The sequence below is a fragment of the Setaria viridis genome, chromosome 5 (genome assembly GCF_005286985.2).
Source record: "Setaria viridis chromosome 5, Setaria_viridis_v4.0, whole genome shotgun sequence".
Classification (NCBI taxonomy): domain Eukaryota; kingdom Viridiplantae; phylum Streptophyta; class Magnoliopsida; order Poales; family Poaceae; genus Setaria; species Setaria viridis.
The window spans coordinates 12840682-12856151 of NC_048267.2; the positions used below are offsets into that span (position 1 = coordinate 12840682).

At 44.1% G+C, this 15470-nt stretch overlaps 1 protein-coding gene across 3 annotated transcripts; it reads left to right on the forward strand.

Annotated features, from left to right (window-relative positions):
- Positions 1-100: 100 nt before the first annotated feature.
- Positions 101-4583, forward strand: LOC117855436 (uncharacterized). 3 transcript variants are annotated; one of them, XM_072294142.1, is made up of 5 exons: positions 101-929; positions 1016-3208; positions 3289-3359; positions 3453-4253; positions 4327-4583. In XM_072294142.1, exons 2-4 carry the CDS (start codon positions 2455-2457, stop codon positions 3636-3638), a joined length of 1011 nt encoding a protein of 336 aa, XP_072150243.1. In that variant the 5' UTR covers positions 101-929; positions 1016-2454; the 3' UTR covers positions 3639-4253; positions 4327-4583. The 3 variants fall into 3 exon arrangements, with proteins under 3 accessions (XP_072150243.1, XP_072150242.1, XP_034593680.1); XM_072294141.1 differs by having other exon boundaries at positions 101-693; positions 760-3208; XM_034737789.2 differs by having other exon boundaries at positions 101-453; positions 526-3208.
- The last annotated feature ends 10887 nt before the right edge of the window (positions 4584-15470 follow it).

A 15470-nucleotide genomic window follows, 5' to 3' on the forward strand; every position in this document is an offset into this window, starting at 1 on the left:
CCTCCTTTTACAACGGGTAGGGCTCCTCTTTTATAGTGACCCGTGAGCCACTTTACATTCCGAAAATATTCTTCCTCAACCACTGCATTCCTATGATATGCCGTACATAAAAGTTATTAAGGGTACGTACAAATTGAATTTCTCCATGTGGTCACGTTTCTTACGTTTCCATCCTCCCAACCTCGAGACTTCACCTTCGCGCCAGATCGATCCTCCAGCCTCGTGTCTTCACCCTCGATCCGAGACAGTTGTCCAACCTTGTGGCGCCTGGTTCATTATGCTGCTTCGAGAACTTATAACCTCGCGAGCTCTGTTCCTGAATAAAGAGTAAAAAGGTGAAAGCTCGGTGTTCGGGACTAACTCCAAACACTCGAGGGTTAGCTCAATTGGAGTTTGGTCATCAATTATCAGTTGCCAGCTTCAAGTCCCTCCAACAACAAAGAAGATGTGAGGGTACGAGTTTTACTACCAGAATAGCTCCCATAAGAACTTGCGAGGTTAACTAAATTTTATTCCTTGGTCCAGATCTTGCGAGGTTAGAGAGTTTTTATCCATGGACGGCGCTCGAGGGTGTTTGGCGTTTTGGCGATCCCCAACAGTAGCCCCTCGTGGGTGAGGGTCGACTCCAACGGGCCAAACCCGCGACAATGGATTGCTCTATCAAAAACGTCACCCTCGAGCGTCGGAGGAGAGGTGAGCCAATGATTACTTTTTATGCCTGAAGTGTCAATTTTTGATTGGTTACCTCTTCGGCTTCAGTTCGAGGTTCGAGGCGTCCGTTCGCGCCCGTTAGCTCCCCTATAAAAGGCGGGGGGTACCGGTCGCTCAGGGCTACCCTCGCTTTTTGCTGTGAGTTTGCGCGCTGCTTGCTTAGTGCTTTGAGATTCATGCTTCCTCGGCGGTTTTTGTCAGTCTTCGTAGCTTCGAAGGTATTGTTAACTTATTCATATTTTTCATTCTTGTTTGCCTCTTGCTCTATTGTTTGCTTTTTTATTTACTTTTAAGTGTTGTTTAGTTGGCTCGGATTATGCAAATTGTGAGATTGATGACTCTGAAGAGTTAACAGAGCAAGCGAGACTGCAAGGTGACACTCCCGAGGGACAAGAGGCTCACGAGGGTTCTGATCATTTGAAGATTTCTTCCGATAGTGATAGTGGGGAGGATCTTACAAATGTCGAGGTTGACCCATCGGAGCTTATGGCTAGCAAGGATACTTTCATTCCAACCCTTCACTTTGGGCGTTCTTTGGTTTGTAAATACTATTGATTTTTATGTCAGTGAGGGCTATTTTTCCGAGGGTGTTGCTAGGCCTTCCGGTGAGAAGCTTGTGCCAAAATCTAAAATTGGCGAGGCTGTGGTTTTTAGGGATTTCTTTACCGCCGGCCTGCGGTTTCCCTGTGATAAGATGTTGCCTTAGCTTTTGGATAGATATAATGCTAAGCTTCACCAGCTTACGCCTAATGCCTTCATGGTGTTCTCTAAGTTTTTACTGGATTCAGCGCACGTTTGGGGGCGTGATTGATGTTGATGGTTTTGCGAGGCTCTTTGAGCTTCATATTCAGAAGAAGAGGGTTGAGTTTGATGAAGAGGAGGGGGCTTTTGAGACACAGTTCAGCTGTTGCATGTTTACAACCCGGAGGAAAAATGAGAGTAAGAAAATTTTCAGGGTTGAGCTCTCTATGACACAAAAGAACAGATGGGATGACGAGTGGCTTAGCTATTGGTTTTACATTAAGATAGATATGTCCGAGGCTTCTGGTTATGGTCAGCCATTTTACCCCTTCTTCAACTCGATGTCGCCTTTGAACATTACAACTGCCTCACCTTTCTTGAGAACAAAGACTTTTTGGGCTTGCGAGGATGCCTTGTTCTTGCTTGTTCATGTGTTGCCAGGCGAGACTTAGTTGAGGAATTTTTTGGCTGTGGACATCTGGCCCCTTTCTTACGGATGGATGCCAAAGGAGAGTGAGTTTTTTTTTGTTGATGAGGTTGAGAGGCGGGCTTGCCACGAGAGTGAGTTTTTTTTTGACGAGGTTGAGAGAGGGGCCTTGCCACGAGAGTGAGTTTTTTTTGACGAGGTTGAGAGAGGGGCCTTGCCACGAGAGTGAGTTTTTGTCTGCTCGCAAGATTGTTACTCACGGTCTACGAGTGAACCGTGTGCTGTCCGAGATGGGTATAGAGGTTGAACCTCACGCCAAACCTCGCAAACCCTCTAAGCGGATGCGCGAGGTTAGCATGACCGGCTCTATTGAGATTGGTGGGAATGGAGGCAGGGGGAAGAAGAAATCTGAGGACTCAGCTTCTTTGCCTGTGGTCGAGGTCAGTAAGAAGTCCAAGACCTCTGGTCTCGAGGCTCTTAAAAAGAAAAGCTTGCTTGGTTAGGGTTCTTCTGCCGATTAGCAGTTGAGCTCTTTCGGCAAAAATCCTAAGGTTGTCAAGAGCTCTACGCCTACAATGCGTGAGCCCAAGGTTAAGCCAGATGCTACGAGGTTAGAACTCGAAGTCGCCGGAGCTCTTGCTGGGCTGAAATTGAAGAAGGCTGGCAAGAAAACTGGGGTTAGAATTGTTAATGTCCTTGATGATGATGATGAAGTATTTTTGGACGAGGACTTGTCTTTGGCTTCGTCTCTGCGCCTCAAAACTAAGAAGAGGTCTCCTCAAAAAGAGTTGCGCCCTGAGGTTGTTGTTGCTACCAAGGATGACAAACCTGATCTGGTGCCTGCTGAGCCAGGTAAAAATATCATCAAATTTTCACCTAAATTAAGCTTCGTAGATGCCAGCGGTGCCTCTATTAAATTTTTGATGGAATTGCAAAATACTGTTGGCACAGCTGGAGAGCCATACAACGAGCCCTCGATGCTTCTAAGAGTGGATCCTGTACTCGAGGGCTCCGCTCTACCTCAGTGTGTGGTTGATTACAAGGCTTTTGGCACAGATCTTAGGGAAAATTTATTGTCTGTTCATGCACCTGGGTCAGGTGAGGTTGATGATCCTTTAAATCCGTCGCTTCTATGGGGATCGAGGGACTCCTTCCAGGTTGTAGGTGAAACAATGAAGGCAGCTTTGGGGGTGGCTAAAACTGGTATTTCTTCTGAGGTTTCTGAGGAGGGCGAGGTTGCTAAGGAAAAAGAGCAAATTCCTCAGGTTCCTACAAGGGTTAAGTGTTTTACTCAAGATGATACTCAAGGAAGTTCATTTGATCCTAAGGGTTAGTATTTTGATGATGTCTCTTATTTTATTTGATTCTTGCTTACTTGCTTACTTATATGGTGTTTGCTGTTTTGATAGAGTACGAGAAGTCTTTACAGTGCTACGACCTTGATCATTTGGCAAGAATAACAACTACCCTTGGGTATAAGGTATTGTTTTTGCGAGTATCGAGGTTTTGGTAGTTTAGCAATGTTGTCTTCTTCTCAATTTTTTTACTTGTTTTTCGTCGTTTCTCTTTTTAGGCTGTGATTGCTGGTAAGGTTGCCGTTGATAGGCTTCGGGAGAAAGAGAAAGCTGCACTTAGCCATAGCACTAAAATTATTGAACTCGAGGTTGAGATCGTGAGGTTGAAAAAAGAGAATACTGCTTTAAATGATCTCAAGACCTCTCTTTTCGAGGAAAACACAAATTTAAAGAAAAACAAATAATTGCTTGTGAAAACATGCAGTGATCTCGTTCAGAGGGTAGAAAATTTGGAGAAGAATTCGCAAGACAATCTTGGAGTTTTGGAGAAATTGCGAAGCACTATTGAGAAAGATTCAACAACTATTTCATCTTTGAAGAAAGCTTGAAAAGGATACGATGATCCATACGCTTGGCAAGAGCCTTGAGGACCAGAAAGTTTTTATTGATGAAGCGGAGTAGGTGCTAAAGACCAAGTTTGCATAAATTCATGATGGATATAAACTTGCTTTGGTAGAGTTTGGTGCTAAGCCCCTTCCTTTCCTTATCAACAAGGGTGCCAAAGAAATGTTTGATTGGATGGAACAAGAGTTTGAGTCCTTGCCCTTGGTCATTGCTGGGGCTAGCGACTACGCGACCTCTTTTTGCTGCGAGGGCATGCTGAAATTGCTGGAGAGTGAGGGCTGTTCCGAATTTCTGAAGTTTGAGGCATGCAGTTATTAATTTCCCTTAGCCTCGGACCTTGATGAACAAGAGATTTCTAAAAACATTAAAATTTTGAAGAAAAATTTCTTGAAACAATTTTGGGCAGCTTCTGGATGCGGTCATGCAAGGCTTTTGCTCGTGATCGACTTGTGAAGGTTTGTGTTCTTATCACTTGTTTTATATTTGTACTTTTTCTAGTTGCTTTCTTAATGATGTTGTTGTGATCAGGTCAAGGGAGAGGGATCGAGGGAGGAAGGTGAAGCTAGTGGTTCTGGGCAGCACGAGGTGTAGGCTTGAGGCTCGGCTTGTTAACTTGATTTTAGGGTCTGGAAGTGAGACATTTGTTGGTTGTAATATTTGGTGATTGTAAACATTTGCTGTATAGGATGCCTGATCGACCTTAGCTGTTTAAACATGTTTGTTAATGGTTGTGTTCATCTCTCGTGCTTTTTATTTATGCACTAGTTCTCACGAATCCTTTTTGCTTCGAGGGTGTTTTATGTTTGGTTGCTATATCAGGTGCGCTACTTGAGGCTTTGAGCCCCTTGGCCTTTAGAGCCTTGAGGTTTCAAGGTTTGGGTCTTGGTTATGCGATAGAAATGCTTTTTGGACTTGTAACAAAACTCGTAGCAAATAGGGAATAAATATTGTTTTTGTTTTTGGAAAGGGTCATGAATATATCTTTTCATTTGTCACTTTTTACAACAATATCATCCACGTAGGCTAGAATGTTTCTTCGAAGTTGCTTACTCAGGACTATTGCTATCATTCTTGAGAAAGTTTGCCTCATATTCTTGAGCCCCTCAGGCAGTATGCCTCGAATGGAGTTATGAAACTTGTCTTTTCCTCATCTTCTTTTTTCATTCGCACCTGGTGATAACTTGAGAACATGTCTAGTAGTGACAACATTTCACTATTTGCAGCGTCATCTACCACTTTTTCGACCCTTTCTAGTGGGCGGTCATCTTTTGGGCAAGCGTCATCTACCACTTTGTCGACCCTTTCTAGTGAGCGGTCATCTTTTGGGCAAGCCTTATTTAGATTAGTGAAATCTATACACATTTTCCATTTGCCATTCTTCTTCTTGATTGGGACTATGTTTGCTAGCCATTCAGGATACATGACTGCGCGTATTACATTGGCATCAGCTAGCCTTTGAACCTCTGCTTTGATAGCTTGTATCTTGTCTTCTGACATTTTTCGAAGCTTTTGCTTTTTGGGTTTCATGCCTTTGTTTATCTCTAGCTTATGTTCTATTATATCTCTATTGACTCCTTGCAGGTCACTTGCGGACCATGCAAAGACATCCTTATTTTTGTTCAGGAACTCAATTAGGTGCTTTTCTTCATTGGGCTCAAGGTTGGCCCCAATTGTTACAGCTCTGTCTAGAATGCATTCATCTAGTAGCACTTTTTTTTTGTTTCTCCGTCAACGCTCATTTTCACCTTTTTTTTTGTCTCTTTTAGGCTCGATGTATGTTTTTTTCTTTTCTGATGAATCAACCTCGTCGGGGCTTGCTAGGTGGTGAATATTTTTCTAGCTCAGGGTTGCACCTTTTTCAATGTTTCTGGTTGTTTGTTGATCGCCGTAGACTGTGATGACCCCTTTCATGGCTGGGATTTTCATACATAGGAAAAGCTGCCTTATAATTGCGTCAAACTTGTTAATGTATCCCTTGCCAAAGATAGCGAAGTATGGATAGTACATCTCCACAACGTCGAATGTTATGTGTTCCGTTCTGGCGTTGTCTTAGTTTCCAAATGATACCAGCAGTGTTATTTTTCCTAAGGCTCGTACTGATTTTCCGCCAAAACCGAGCAGTGGCACTTCTACTGGCTGTAGCAAGTGAGGATCAATTTTCATTTCTCTAAATGTGCTTGCGAAAATGATATCCGCTGAGCTTCCATTATCGACTAGCACTTTTCTAATTTTCCATCTTGCAACGATAGCCTCGATCACCATCGCATCATTATGCGAGGCTGTTTTGAGTTTAAAGTCTTCTTCCATGAAGGAGATGGGCATGTGTGCCCATTCCGACTTGGCTGGTGGCCCATCAGGGATGATGGAATGGAATTGTTTGATATAATTTTGCCTTTGTCTTTTGTTCTCAAATTCTAGAGAGGATCCACCGGCTATTGGTATGATCATGCCATAGGTGGGCAAGCATTTGAATTGGTTTTTGGATTTTCGAGTTCTTGCGAGGATGCTCCCGACATTGGCATTATCATGCCGTAGGTGGGTAGGGCTTTGGAGTTGTTGTTTTGGGTATTGTTAGGCTCAGCTTTAGGTATTTGATTGGGTAGATTTTGTGGAGGTAGTGGTATCTCGTGCAGAGGATGGGAAGGTGCAAAGCTTGCGGTTTGCGAGGCTTGCTGACTTTGAGGTTGAAACTGCGGCGAAGGTTGTCACATCATGGTGGATTGGTAGTTGAACGAAAGATTGGCAAAGGAGTTTGCGAGGTTAATATTTGAGTTTGTTTGTGGATAAGCTTGGAAGTATGGTTGTTGTGGCCAAAAAGAGGTATGGTGGATGGTTTTTCGTGCTGCGGCTACTCTTTTTTCTTTAGCTATTCTTTCGAAGGTCTTTTTTATTTCTGGGCAAAAGTCAGTCACATGATCTAGTAGCTTGCCATGAAATGTGCAATAGAACATTCGAGGTTGATTGTTTTGATTGTGCAGCCTCAGAGGTCCTCTACCTCGGCCTCTCCCTCTTCCAGAATGACTGCCTCTTTGCCCGTGCTATAACTTGTTTCCTATTGTTGTTGGGGTTATCTATTATGATCTTGACTTTGCTGTTGTGTGGATTGAGTACCCTCGATAGGTAACACATGTTGAGCTGGGTATGGCTGCTGGTGTTGTGCGAAATTGTATTTCGAGGCTTGCCAATTTTGGTCTTTTTGAGCTTGCCTTTGGCGATTTCTTTCCATCACTCTTTTCTGTGATCCTCATCTGACCTATAGTACTTTTCCAGCTCGGCGAACATAGCTTCCATGGTTTTTGACTTTTCTCTTGTTAGATGCAAAGCTGTTGGGCTTGGTGTTAGCCCTCTAATGCAGGCTGCTATGGCTACACTTTCGTCCACATCCGGAGTTTGTGACTTCAATTGCACAAATCTTCTGACATAACTGGCCAGGGGTTCTTTATCTTTTTGGATGCCATGGAACAAGTCGCTCGGGTCTGTTGTTGCACGATGGAAGTCTTGGAAGTTTTGTATTAGCTTTGTTTTGAGATCTATCCAACTATACATTGACTGTGTACCGAGTACCAGTTCAGTGCTGCTCCTTCGCAGGCTATGATTAGGGACTTGGCTAAGACAACATCGTTTCGTCCAGCTGATGCTATTGCAGCTTCGTAGCTCATGAGGAATTGGCGAGGGTCATTTTGCCCATTGAACTTTGGCAGTGAAACCACCTTGGAGGTTGTAGACCATGGAGCCGTTTGCAAGGACAATGGAGAGTTTTGATCTACTGTTACATAGGTGTTTGTCATCATTGGGACGTTGTGCCCAGCGAGGTTAGTATTTGTCTGTGGGATAGATGCGTCTCTCATGATATGTTGCTGTCTCGAAGTTGGTGGTCGTGGTGGCGTGTTTTGCAAGTATTGTAGTTCATCCAATTCTTCTCACAATTCTGCCAATTGTTTTTTTGCTTGATTTAGTTTTGCTATTTTCCTGACCGCTAGCCGTTGTGCTTCCAATTCTTTGGGCAAATCTTTCTTTTTATTTTTTTAGGGTTTCGAGCTATTTGAGTACCGAGGCCAATTATTTTTCTATTGCTCCAAGTAAATCGTTTCTTGTGCTTGTTTCTAGTTGTGTTTGGTTTGTTGCCTCCGCCTCGGCTCTTTTTTTCTCACTTCTTGTTTGTAAGTTAGCCTTGACTCTCTTTAACCTCTCTAAGGTGTTTGTGTCATCTTGACCAATAAGGATAAGTCCTATCTCTTGCTCTCTTTCTCCCTCGGTGGTTTCCTGTGGTGTGATCTTCTTCTTCTTTGGTTGTGACATCATGGGTTGTTTTATGGCTGAGAACATGGTAGGCGTGCTGTTGGCCTCAAAGAAATTTGATACCGAACAAATTTGTGGATAAAAGGAGATAGCACATGAAAATAGAAAAATTGTAGCCTTCCTTTTACTACAGGGTAGGGCTCCCCTTCTATAGTAACCCGTGAGCCACTTTACATTCTGAAAATGTTCTTACTCAACCACTACATTTCTAGAATATGGCATACATAAATTTCACTGAGGGTAAAGTGTACAAATTGAATTTCTCTATGTGATCACGTTTCTTACGCTTCCATCCTCCCAACCTCGGGGCTTCACCTTCGTGCCAGATCGATCCTTTAGCCTCGTGTCTTCACCCTTGGTCCGAGATAGTTGTCCAACCTCGTGGCATCTGGTTCATTATGCTGCTCCGAGAACTTATAACCTCGCGATGTCTTCCTTCTGGCTCCGTTCCTGAGTAAAGAGTAAAAAGGTGAAAGCTCGGTGTTCGGGACTGACTCCGAACACTCGAGGGTTAGCTCAATTGGAGTTTGGTCATCAGTTATTAGTTGCCAGCTTTAAGTCCCTCCAGCAACAAAGAAGATGCGAAGGTACGAGTTTTACTACCAGAATAGCTCCCATAAGAACTTGCGAGGTTAACTAAGGCTAGGAACCCCCTTTATGTATAAAAAAGGTTTGAAATGGGATCTAAGGGCTTGTTTGTAAGGGTTAGTGACTCAGTTGTAACATCCAGAGACCTCTTTGTAAAGTTAAGAATCTGTCTGTAATATTCAACCCCACCAATGGAATTAACATAAACAACCACCTCCTCCTCCCTATAAATAGAACCCTAGGGCTCGGAGGAGAGGATTTTTGACCATTTGTTCATTTTGTTCACTAGTTCATTTGGCTTTCTCTCTCCTTTCTCCTTCTCTCTATAACCTGTTCGGGATTCCCAATCCCAACACTGACGCCCGCTGTAGTTTTCGTACGAAATAAAAGTTCACGGCATACCACGAAAGGAGAAAAATTTATAGAGTGAAGCGCATGTTTTTTTCCCGAGATAAATTATTTGATCATGTCACCTTCGTTCATTTCCATCTCGCTTTACAACAACAAAACACATGTGATAATAAAACTATGATGACCGTCGCTAGCTAATTTCTGGCTAATGGAAACCAACAAATCCAATCGAAGCTCACCCATGATATTAAAACAAAGAAAAAGCTTTCAGCTTTACCCTCGATACTTCCAGGCATCGTGACATATTGACAGGATAACCAAGAGCTGCTGACCGAGCAACGACGCAGCAACAAGCGCACCGTACCCAGGTACCCTCGTGGCAAGCGCGACCTCCGCGGCAAGAATCCTCGCAGGGCCATCGACAACGACCTCCGCAAGAACACTCGAGGCTGCCAAGAACCCTCGCAACAAGCACGACCTCCACAGCAAGCTCAAACTTTGACGGCAAGAGCTGAATCCTCGAAGCTGCCGAGAACCCTCGCAGCAAGCGTCAATCTCCTCAGCAAGCTCTACCCCCGCAGCTAAAACCTCTGTAGCGAGCGACGACCTCCACGGCAGGAACCTCACGTCATGCTTTCAACCAATTGAAGGTCATGTCTCATTCCTTAATATGCCTTACTTTAATCTCACCACCCTCGATCGTTTGTTGCAAGTCAACAGCTATGGGATTTAAATATCCTTTAGCACAAAGCTTTTCAATTCTAATAAGCCTCGGGCTAGCTATTCAACTAGAACCTCAGCAGCAAGCGAACATCCGTGGCGAGCCACGAACCTCCGAGTGCACGCTCAAGCAAATAGGCAACGCTGTCCATCACCTCAGTTCCCAGGTGCAAGAACCCTCGCGGCGAGCTCTACGACCGTGTGAATCGGCAAGCTGGAAACCTCACAAAGTCTCAAAATCTCCTGAAGCTAAACTACGGAACCCTCGCAAGACAAGACAAGCCAAGCTGCAGGACCTCCGCTCCAAACCTCCACGACCTCGCGACACCAACATTTCCAATGCATACCGCACACCTTCGCATACGTATGTCACCGTCTATCACGCAAGGATGCACTTGTCCACATAGCTCGGAGGCAAGAATGTACGTTCCAGGCGAGGTTATAAATATCGTCGTCATTATCATGTCACCCTCGTTGGGCTGACAGCCCATCAAACAAGAGCAAAACTATGATAAGGAAAATTAAAACCACGCTGAGCAGCTTGTACAGTCTGAACACCAATCGAAGTTTCACCTCTCGAAAGGCACTTGGGCGTTTAACCGTGTCAGACTGCCAAAATAGCAATAATTATGTTGCCATTAACATGGATAGCGAAGTTGAGCCTATCCTGCTTGATCGAACAACCGAAGCTACATGTTATTTTTGCGTCACATGCGCACGGCCGTGCGCCTAAAGCTAGCAGATAAACTCTTCCATTTTACTTCACCTCCGCACCTTGCCGGCGCAGTTAACCTCGTAAAGTCGCAAATCAAGTTGTGCTGGGAAACTCGGCTAACCTCGAAGCCAAACAACTTCTAACCTCGAAGCTGAGCAACTCGGCTAACCTCGCAGCTAGAACCTCCGCGGCAACCTCGAACCTTGGCGGCAAGAGCAGAACCATCGAGGCCGCCTAGAAGCCTCGCGGCAACCTCGAACCTTGGCCGCAAGTACTAAACCCTCGCTGAACCTCACAGCTAGAACCTCCGCGGCATGCGCAGAACCCTTGTAGCGAACCCTCGGCAAGTGTCGACCTCCGCGGTAAACCCTCGCTGCCAACATCGACAGTGCGGACGGGCGGCACAAGACCGAGGCTCGCAACCTCGAGCAAGCAAAGCAGCTGGCCGCTGTTCCCGATTTCCTGCATGCATGTGAAACTACCAGCACGCAACCAAGCTCCCCGTGAATGTGCTGCCAAGGCCAAACATGCATCTAGCGAGCAAGCATGCATGCACTGTCATACACACGATCGAAGCTAGCTGAACCGGCCAACATAATTTTGCAAACATCTGCAGAACCCTCGTTTGTCAAAGTAGTGGTGGCTTTCTTAACTTAGCAACATTAATTAAGCTACGTAAAAAATAATCTTTATACATGCACAAGTAGGATTAAGAGCCTCGGCAGCACTAGTTCTGGCAGCCCAGCAGCAGCGATGGTTCGGCCCCTTTTTGCTTCAGGAAAAAATTAAGGTAAGTCTACAATTTATCAAAAATGATGCTATGGTGAGACTCAATCCCAGAACCTCTAACATCTCGAGGGTAAGCAATCTACCAAATCAACCACTCTGATTTGTATAGTACGTAAGCTTCGATTTCTTTTCTGTTTGTCTTCTTACCGCAATATGCATGATTAAATGTTTAACTACTATAGCGTACTGCTTAAGGCCTTAGAGTAAAAGAACAAACGTTTTACATATTCAATAGCTTCCGTTATGTAACAAGGTTTATTGGGTTTCCTATGCACATGCATCTTATACACTATCTGCGTGCGTATGGAGTTATAGATAGTGCCCTCTCTAAGCTAACATCTATGTTTGCAGGATGTATCCTTTAAAATACTTTGCTTATTATTTCATCCTTGCCATACGCGCATGTTGTCACCTTTTTATAAGCTGCTTACCTTTCCCCAGCTAAGTTAATTCAGTGACGTAAAATTAATTCGCCAACCCCTCCATGGAGGGTACCTCCTCTTAAAAAATGCAGAGCTCTGCTACTTGGTCAATAATCATTTTGGATGACCTTTGCTGGCGTCATGTGGTTTTCTACAAGAAACATGATGAAGGGCATTGGTTTATTGGTTTTCTAACATACAAAGGCAATCTAGTTATATGTTTATTGTTCGCTTACCAGATTGAGCTTTAGAGCAGCTTGGCAATTTTATTCACTCCCCAGCGCTTAACTACGGAGCGTGCCCATGCATACGGGGCTACCCTAGAAACTCAGTTGTTTTCCTTAGAAAATTTTCTCACTAACTATATTCAATACAATGTTTTATCCCCATGAGACTAAGTTCAAAATGATAGTCGAAGGAACCAAGAGTTACGATATCGACTAGAGCTTGATGCTTGAAAAGTAAGTCCACAAAAGCTTGAGCACAAGCAAACTTTTGTTCACTAATCTATTTATTTGTATTGTTACTACATCGTGGTCAGATGAGGCATGCAGACTCTGATCAAAATTTAAAACAGTGCAAGCTACATCTTATATATTGGAATTTTTTCTTTAGCATGCAGTTTTTCACCACCGTAAGCCCCTCTCCACCCGCTTAAAGCTAACCCTTTTATATTAGACCCTCGCACTTTTTATTTTCAGGTACATTGGTTTTCACCTCATAACCAAGTCAAGAGTTGGGGCATGATATATTGGTTTTAATGGCGCGTTGGTTTTCATCAAGTGATATATCTTACGGACCTTTGGCTCCCATCAACTATTGGAATTATCTTTATGGGCTTTCATCAATCATTGGCCTTTCACTATAATGGTTAGCACCAAGTCACAACCTTCGGAGGTTGATTAAAGCAATTCAGGGCACTATTCTATTGCGTGCTCAAGTTTCAATCAAAACTACAAGATATATCTTTGCATATGCAAGCATTTCATTCATATGCATCAAAGCATGCATCAAAATCATCACCTGACTTTCGTGCATGAATCAGAAAAGCCCGAGAGGCTAAGAGGTTCAATTTCGTAAAAGAGAAGTTGGGTGACGATCCACAAGTTTACCTTTTCTGCAATATTACTTTTTGCTCAAACATTCAAAGCCAAAAGCACAAAAAGTTGCGGCATCGTCTCTACCTTTTAAGCATTTTTAATTACATTGTGTTTCAGCGCAATCGAGACTTGCATTTTTGCACAGAGGTTTGCTTATCCCAACAGTAGATGTAAACACTTGAATCTTGCGTTTCTGCACAAGTAAAGCGTTGCATTTCTATGCAAGCTCTGAGCTAAAAGCAACAACAAGTTGCGGCATCAGTTTTACTTTTCGTTCAAGCATTCAGAGTCAGAGGCAACAACAAGTTGCGGCATCAACTTTATATTGCAATGTACACTTGTTTTCCCTCTAACCTAGCAGGGTTCAAAGTTTCACGGTCGAAGCAACCAAGAGTTGCAATTTCGACCTTACTTTTCATAAAATTTAAGTCCACAAAACTCAAAGCAAGTTTTTATCAACTTTCTTTTACGTATGAAATCCTCACTATGCCTTAAAAATTCACAGCATCACAGACACAACCACTTGCCAAAGGTTTCGAACCTCAAAAATTCACAGACCGCCTGCCAAAGGTTTCGAACCTCAAAAATTCACAAAAATTCACAGCATCACAGACACAAGCAAAGTCGAACTCACGACTTTGCGGGCTAAGGGACTCCGCCTTCACCTTCGGAACTTCATATTTGACAAGGCTTGATCTCGAGGGGCTCAACCTTGGTACCGTCACAGATATGAACTTCAGATTCGACAAGGCTTGATGCTTGAGTTTTGCTGCGAGCCATCAGGGTGGCAAGTTGATTAGAAAACCTGGTTTTTAGTTTTGTAAGGACTTATATGGAAGTATCAAAGGTACTAGCAGTTTGTGCTCGAGATACATCAACCTCCAATCGATGGCATCGAAGCTTCTAGGCACCATAGTTGCAAGCTAGAGCACAGCTCGTTACTTGCGAGTGCATGCTCAAGACCCTGAGGTTAAATAATAAGTGCGATGAGGTTATGAACTTGCTCTGATGATATGCTCGGCGCCGAAGCTGCAGTTCATCATGGCACCGAAGTGGCCAGGAGACCTGGGCCTGCCTCGAGGCTCCACCACCACAGATAAAAGCTAGTGTATCATCCAAGTCATGGTGCGAGGTACCAGGCCCGTACCTAAGTTTACGAAGTCCGGGTGCGAAATACAAAATGGTAGCTCCATATTTCCAAAATGCAAATAACAAAAATGTATTTATACTTCATAATGTAATTACCATAAGCATTAATGTATGCTGCAATACGAGGATAATAGAATTGAAACCCAAACTGGCCAAGCATCCACTGTAAGTTATTGGGCTCGACGTGAAAAAGATTGGATTATAACATGCTTAATAGGCTAATTGCTGCTTAGAGTGGCTTCTGAAAATTGGAGGCCCGGCGCGGTCGCCCCACTTGCACCCCCTAATGTACGGCCCTGCGAGGTACCAGCACAAAGCCCCATACATAATCTGCAGTTGAGAGTGCTCACGTAACCAACGAAATTCATATGGCCGTACACAATCCGAGCACGGAGTTAGGCTGCACCCTCGAACGTTGAACCGGATAAGTAATTGGGGTCTTGTTCCTTTTCTTTGGACAAGATTCTTCAATCACGTCACCCTCGAGGCTCCCAGTCAAGGTTTCAAAAATGAAATGCACCCTTTCTAATCACCTTGCACCATTGGTTTGTCACTTGCCACCGTGGGTGCATGCAAGGATTTCACACAAGTCGACGGCACCAAGGCAAAGGGTCTCAGCAGCGAAGCTGCCAGATGAGCTGCGTCCCCGTCAAACCTGCTGCTTACAGCGAAGCTCATCACCCTTAGCTTGTTCCCCTTGCCACCTATATTTTACTTTGCTAATACATTCACTTGATATATTCATCGATCACCTTGTTCAACACCCCCGAAAGCCGGAGCTCCGGAACCTCGCAAGTCAGCTGTTCCCGGAATCTCCGTGGGGGCAAGCTGCGGAATCTCGCAAGTCAGGTTGTGCTCGGAACCTCCGCGCAAAGCTGCGGAACCTTGCAAGTCAAGTTGCATTCTAACCTCCGCAGACCAAGCTGCCCTTGGAACCTCCGCATGCATGCACCAAGGCAGCACTACCATCAGCAAGCGAGGGTGTTTAATTAATTACAAAAGTCCAAAATCCATAGAAGAGGACCTTCGAGGAGCTAAGTAACTTATCCTTTCTCTAAAAACAAATTGCTGATAGGATTTCGACCTGTAAACCTCAAGCATAAGTGTAAAAAAAAACTCAAGCACACACTGCTTGAGTACTTTTAATAGTTAACCTCGACTCGTTTCTCTTATGATTTTGATCTCAGCTCAGAAAAAAAGAAAATAAGCTAGCATGAACCCCCGTGCTAATAAGCTGGACCCTCGCGGCTATCCTCGGCCGATAAAAGAAAAAAGGCATAAGCGACCTGAACTGTCGCGCCCAACCTCGCATCATGACGTCGAGAATGCAACCAACGTAGCATCCAAGCTGTATGGCAAGAACTCTTGCAGCAAACACAGAAAGATGTCGCAGGACTACTAAACTCTTAAACTTGGGACTTGAATTCATATCCTTTAGCTAATAACAACTTTCAAGACTAACCAATGTGCCACGCTTTCAATTATGATAAGCCTCTGGCCAGCCATAGAATAGTTATTCTATAGCCAGACCACTTGGCG